At 45.0% G+C, this 6,000-nt stretch overlaps 1 protein-coding gene across 1 annotated transcript in view; it reads left to right on the top strand.

The window, feature by feature from the left end:
- The first annotated feature begins 2,805 nt into the window (after nt 1–2,805).
- FCGBP (Fc gamma binding protein) overlaps nt 2,806–6,000 on the top strand; it is a 65,931-nt gene continuing 62,736 nt past the window's right edge. Inside the window, exon 1 of the mRNA XM_070950029.1 lies at nt 2,806–2,827. Coding sequence (XP_070806130.1) covers nt 2,806–2,827 — 22 coding nt within the window. The remainder of the gene's footprint in view (nt 2,828–6,000) is intronic.

Below are 6,000 nucleotides of genomic sequence, written 5' to 3'. Positions count from 1 at the left end.
AACTGGTGGTAAAATTATGTGAAACCCGCCTCTGCCTAACATAATGGTTGAACCATGCTTGCCAAGGAAGAGGACCCAATTTCTTTCATCCCCGAAGGAAACTACAGAAAGATGCTATCAATCATGTTCTAAGTCCACTATCCATGTTGCTCAGGTAATCCTGTGGTAGAAATGATGCTCTCAGATCAGGGGTGCTATTCAGCAGGTTCTGACAGGTTCTGGAGAACCGGTAGCGGAAAATTTGAGTAGTTCAGAGAATGAACAAATACCACCTCAGGCTGGCCCCATAGTGTGGAGGGAATGCGGATTTTGCAGTATCCTTCCCCTGGAGTGGAGAGGGAATGGAGATTTTACAGTATCCTTCCTCTGCCATGCCCACCAAGCCACGCCCACCAAGCCACACCCACAGTGATTCAAAATAAAAATTGCATCCTACCATTGGCTTCATAGTGTTTTACAGCCCTCTCTAACCAGTTTACAGAATCAGCCTATTGCCCCCAACAATCTGGGTCCTCATTTTACCGAACTTGGAAGGATGGAAGGCTGAGTCAACCTTGAGCCTGGTGAGATTTGAACTGCTGAACTGCAGCTAGCATTCAGCTGAAGTAGCCTGCAGTACTGCACTCTAACCACTGTGCCACCTCAGCTCTCAGTGGCATTGAGAAAGGGGATTTATGGCAGTTTGCCCTACCTCCATGGTCAAGGGATCAGAATTCAAATGCTTGGCAGCTGGCTTGTGTTTATGTCGGTTGCCGTGTGCAGGAGTCATGTGATCACTTTCTGCAATCTTCTGACAGTCAACGGGGAAGCCAGGTGCACTTAAGCACCACTCTTATAGGTAGTTCTCGATTTCCAGAGTGGGGAGAGAATGGGGATTTTGCAATATCCTTCCCCTGGAGTGGGGTAGAAATGGAGATTTTACAGTATCCTTCCCCTGCCACGCCCACCAAGCCATGCCCACAGAACCGGTAGCAAAAAAAATTTGGATTTCACCACTGTCTCAGAAGTTTCAGATATAATTTCCCCAAGTTTCAGAGAAGGTGCTTTTCATCCTATGCAGAGGAAGTTCCTTCATTCAGCAGAACTTCCTTAAAATGGAGGGAGCTAGGACCACACTAACCACAATTAAGTGGTCTTACTCCAAAAAAACAGGCAGGGGTCCCTTTTTGAAGAGGGTTTCAGAAGCTTTAGGATGTGAACTGGGGTACCTTAAGCATATACAGTAGAAAGTTTAAGGTTTTGACTATTTATTTATTTATTTATTTATTGGTTCAATTTATATGCCGCCTGTGAAGTTTCTGAAAGATGCTCTAATTAATTCATGAGCCATGAGCCGAACTTCAAAAAAAATACAGTCATTTATTAGGGAGCACCATTTCGGCAATATTCGGATGCAGTTAGAACTAATCCCACGTAGATTTACGTTCCCCTATGACCCTGTCTCTCCCCTCCTCTCTGGCCATGTCATAAATCACATTCTCCAATTAACCACTTTGGCTGGCTGTGAAATCCAACACCCTCCTTCTGATTGCGGTCAGGAAGAATGTATGGAATGCACTTCAGTTAGGGAAATCAATCAGCTCTATCAGTTCTCCCTCCCTCCTGCTCATGGCAACTTGAAAGCTTTGCAAGTTGACATCGCCCTTCTCCGGAGACTCAGGGCGGCTTACAATGCGTTAAGCAATAGCCTTCATACTTTTGTATATACCTGCTTAGTAGGGCTTTCGGCCCCCACAAGCGGTGTCCTTTTTTATACAAAGTCAGCTTATTGCCCCCACAATCCGGGTCCTCAATTTACCTACCTCGGAAGGATGGAAGGCTGAGTCAATCTTGAGCCTGGTGAGATTTGAACTCACAGTAATTGCAGGCAGCTGGTGCTACTTAACAACACTTTAGTCTCCTGCGCCACCAAGGCTCTTAACCTATATAGACTATAACCTTCCAGCACTTAAATGCAAAACAAAGTCAACTTCATACGCTCACCTACTCTGGAAGCTCTGGAATCAAGTATTTTGGGGCTACAGAAGAGATGCTGGAAGCCTGCCTGTAGTCACCATCCCTGCTCTAGAAAGTCGCACACATTTCTAGAATTCAGCTAAGCCTGAGTCGTCCCTGCGTTTTTATGGATGGCGGCTCACACCATGGACAGTGATTTGGCTGGGTTGGGGGTGGGGGTGGGGAGGACGGGAGGGCTCTAAGAGCGCTGCAGCAGAAACAGCCCAGCAGAGAGCACTGTTTGTCTATTATCCGGAAAGCGTCTTTCTTTAACTGCAGAAATGCAATAAGAAGCAATTAGATTTCTTGGGCTTTTTGGAGTTTTTTGCTTTGTTTTTTTCACACTGCAGTGAAATGTCCTCATTGCAGGAATCATTCGGAGAATATGAATTAACGGCAGCTTTATGACTGAGTAGCAGTTGTGGCTAATAAATATGGAAGAGCCTTTTGGCATGCCTGACAATTCTGCTTTCCTTTCCTTTTCAATGTTACTACGTCTCTGCTTCTCCTCCCCCCTCCATCCCCATCTCAGTATCCCAGTATTTTCTTCCCAAGGACTTTTAAGGGTCTTCCTTCCTTCAGTCTTCATAAGCCTAGTAATAAGAAATGGTGAAGGGAGAATGATTGTCCTACGATTGTTTAGTACTGCAGGGCTCAGAATTTAATCTTGGATGGGCTACACCTTACCCTGGAACAGCTGCAATTAAATATGACCTTGATTTATCTCTTTGCTAAAGGCACAAAAAAAACAAAAAACAAAACAAAACCAGAGCCAACAAAAGAACTGGCAACTGCAGAGAAAGAGGCCCAATGTGGTTCCTGAGCGATGAAGGTGAGACCTGAAACAAGTGCTCCTCAACCTTGGCAACTTTTTAAGATACTTGGACGTCAACTTCCAGAATTCCCCAGGCAGCATGGGAATCGATGGGAAAGAGTTTTTGGCTTGTTGAAAAATGTGCCCGATCTGGCTGATTGGAGATGTATAATTCCGAACCCCATGGGAAACTTGACATATGTGTGTAGGCAGGCAACTTTGTTATTTGTCTAACACTTTTTGCTAACACGGGATACGTTTTTGCTTTAATCTAATCCAAACAGTGTAAATTTCCCAGTGATGGTTTAGGCAGGTGGCCAAAGTGCAAAAGAATGGAAACTTAAGACTCTTAATTATAAATAAGCTGTTCAATCCCAGTTAAAATATTGACCCTTTGGGACTGGTTTCTGTGTTAGTCTATATTCGTTTGAGTACACAAAATATGTTTTCATCAGGCAGGGTGGAGAGCCGAATCAGTAAGATACTGTTTCACTGAACAATATGGGGTAACTCTTATGCATTGTCCTTGGGCTCTAACAGCTGGAAGGAAAAAAATCATTCCGGAGCAGACCTTTTCTATATAGTCCAGGGAAAGGATAACTTTGGAGGACTTCAGGAGTCCTCCAAGACTATCAGTTGAGCATGCTGCCTCATTTTCTTGTTCCTCAACTTGAAAAGAGCATGTGAACAGGTAGAAGAGGAAAAAAAGGTACAAAAAGGTACAAAAAGGTACAAAATTAAAATCTTACGAGACCGCCATCTGCCACCAGTAGCCTTTCACCGGCCAGTACACTCCCATAGAGAGGGGCTCCTCAGGATGCCGTCAGTCAAACAGTGTCGACTGGCGGCCCCCAGGGGGAGAGCCTTCTCTGTGGGGGCAACTGCCATCTGGAACGAGCTCCCCCCGGAGATACGGAGGATCCCGGATTTGCGCACTTTCCGCCGTGCCCTCAAGACCTTCTTATTTCAACAGGCTGGCCTGGCCTAACCTCCTTTTAACTGTTAATTTTAAATTTGTTTTAAAATAATAGGGGTGTTTTAATTTGGTCCAAATTATTTAATGTGTTTTTATATTGTTTTTAAAGTTTGTATTATGTGTATTTTATCTTTTGGCTGTTCACCGACCTGAGTCCTTCGGGAGTAGGGCGGTATATAAATCCAATTATAAAATAAAATAAAAATAAAAATAAAATTGCAAATTAGAGCAGTGTCAAGTCCAAGTCTAAAGACAACACAGCAAAATCCAGTTGAGTCCAATCTTTTATTTGCTTACACCTACTGGACAGAAAGGGATGCGGTGGCTCAGTGGCTAAGATGCTGAGCTTGTCGATCGAAAGGTTGGCAGTTCAGCAGTTCGAATCCCTAGTGCTGCGTAACAGGGTGAGCTCCCGTGACTTGTCCCAGTTTTTGCCAACCTAGCAGTTTACCTAGCAGGTAAAAAATGCAAGTAGAAAAAATAGGGATCACCTTTGGTGGGAAGGTAACAGCGTTCCGTGCACTTTTGGCGTTTAGTCATGTCGGCCACATGACCACGGAGACGTCTTTGGACAGCGCTGGCTCATTGGCTTTGAAATGGAGATGAGCACTGACCCCCAGAGTCGGGAACGACTAGCACATATATGCGAAGGGAACCTTTACCTTTACCTTTACCTTACTGGACAGAATCTAAGCTAAAGCTATAACCTTCTAACCCAGTGTTTCTCAACCTTGGCCACTTAAAGTGGGGGTGGGAATTTCAACTCCCAGAATTCCATAGCCAGCCTTGCTGGCTAAGGAATTCTGAAAGTTGAAGTCTAGACACCTTGAATTGGCCAAGGTTGAAGAACATTCTTCTAATCTACTAGGTATATCCTGAGAGATACACTTGGGGTGTGGCTACCTTGATCCTCTTCCTCCCTCCCTGAGCCCTCTTGGAACTGTTCGTCTCTCTTTGATAGAGTTTATTGCATCTCTCCTGGGAAAGCTCTTGAGCTGCCAAAAAGTTCTTTCCCCTGCTTCACTGGTGTACATCAGTGGTGAAATGCTGCTGGTTTAACAACTGGTTTGGTAAGTGTGCGCTTTGTGCATGCACACGTGCTTTGCGAGCACGCCTGCTTAAGGCACTTGAGCACAGCGGTGAAAATGGAGCATTTAGAAGCTCAGCTGCTTACCTTCCAAGTCAGCAACGTAAGGAGAACAGTGAGGGGGGGGGAAAATCAGCTGTGCCACGTAATTGAGATGAGCTATAAACAGGAAATAAAGGACAGGATAGAGTGGGACCGAGTGGGCGGGGCCAACTGATCGTCGAAGCTACCGGTTCGCCCAAATCGGTCCGAACCGGCTGAATACTATCCTGTTTCCCCAAGACTAAGACATCCCCTGATAATAATCCCAATCCGGCTTTTGAGTGGATGTGCTAAAATAAGCCTCCTCCCCGAAAATAAACCCTCCCTGAAAATATTTAAATACAGAGCTGGAAATCAGGTAAGATGGCAACAGGAGCCACATCTTACTCCACGCGCCCAAATAATAAGACCTCCCTGAAAATAAGGCCTATTTCGGGGTTCAAAAAAATATAAGACAGGGTCTTCTTTTCGGGGAAACATGGTGTACATTCCAACACAGGCAGGATGGTCTGGAGATCAGGACTGGGTCACCTACAACCGTGTGGGTCTTGCTCTGCTCTTTTGCAGAGATCTCACAGGTGGTTAGTGATTTTGTTCCAAGGTTCCTTCCAGTCAACCCTAGTGCAAAGCATCGCCGTTGACTTGGAAGTCAAGTAGGGTCAAACTTGGTTAGTTTTTGGATGGTAGGCTCAAGGGAACATATGGACTGTCCATTAAGACACCAGGAGTCAAACTCGGTTTGAAGGAGAGTTGACCTATGTCTGCATAGAAAGGCATTTCATTGGGGCATCCATAACCTATCATCTCTGCCTCCCCACCCCCCGAGTATCAGAGAGGGGGTGTTAAAATTCAATACTCGGCTCCTGGCTCACATACCAGTGGTCCCATCCCCAAAAGTGTGGCTGCCAGCCAGATAAATCAGTTCAAAGTACATTTTTAAAATGAAATTAATGGTGTACAAATACGGTTACTCTCCATAAATCTAACCACGTTTCCCATTTGCTACAGTGCAAATTACAAATTACAGGCTACCAAGGGGCTCTCTGTGGATCTCACAAGCATCTGTTAATTATCTGCAGTTTCTGG

Source organism: Pituophis catenifer, unplaced genomic scaffold (genome assembly GCF_029215685.1).
Source record: "Pituophis catenifer annectens isolate HBS135680 unplaced genomic scaffold, rPitCat1.0.hap2 SCAF_9, whole genome shotgun sequence".
NCBI classification, from domain to species: Eukaryota; Metazoa; Chordata; class Lepidosauria; order Squamata; family Colubridae; genus Pituophis; species Pituophis catenifer.
The sequence above is the reverse complement of the archived record's forward strand: the minus strand, read 5'-3'. Positions and strand labels throughout refer to the sequence as shown.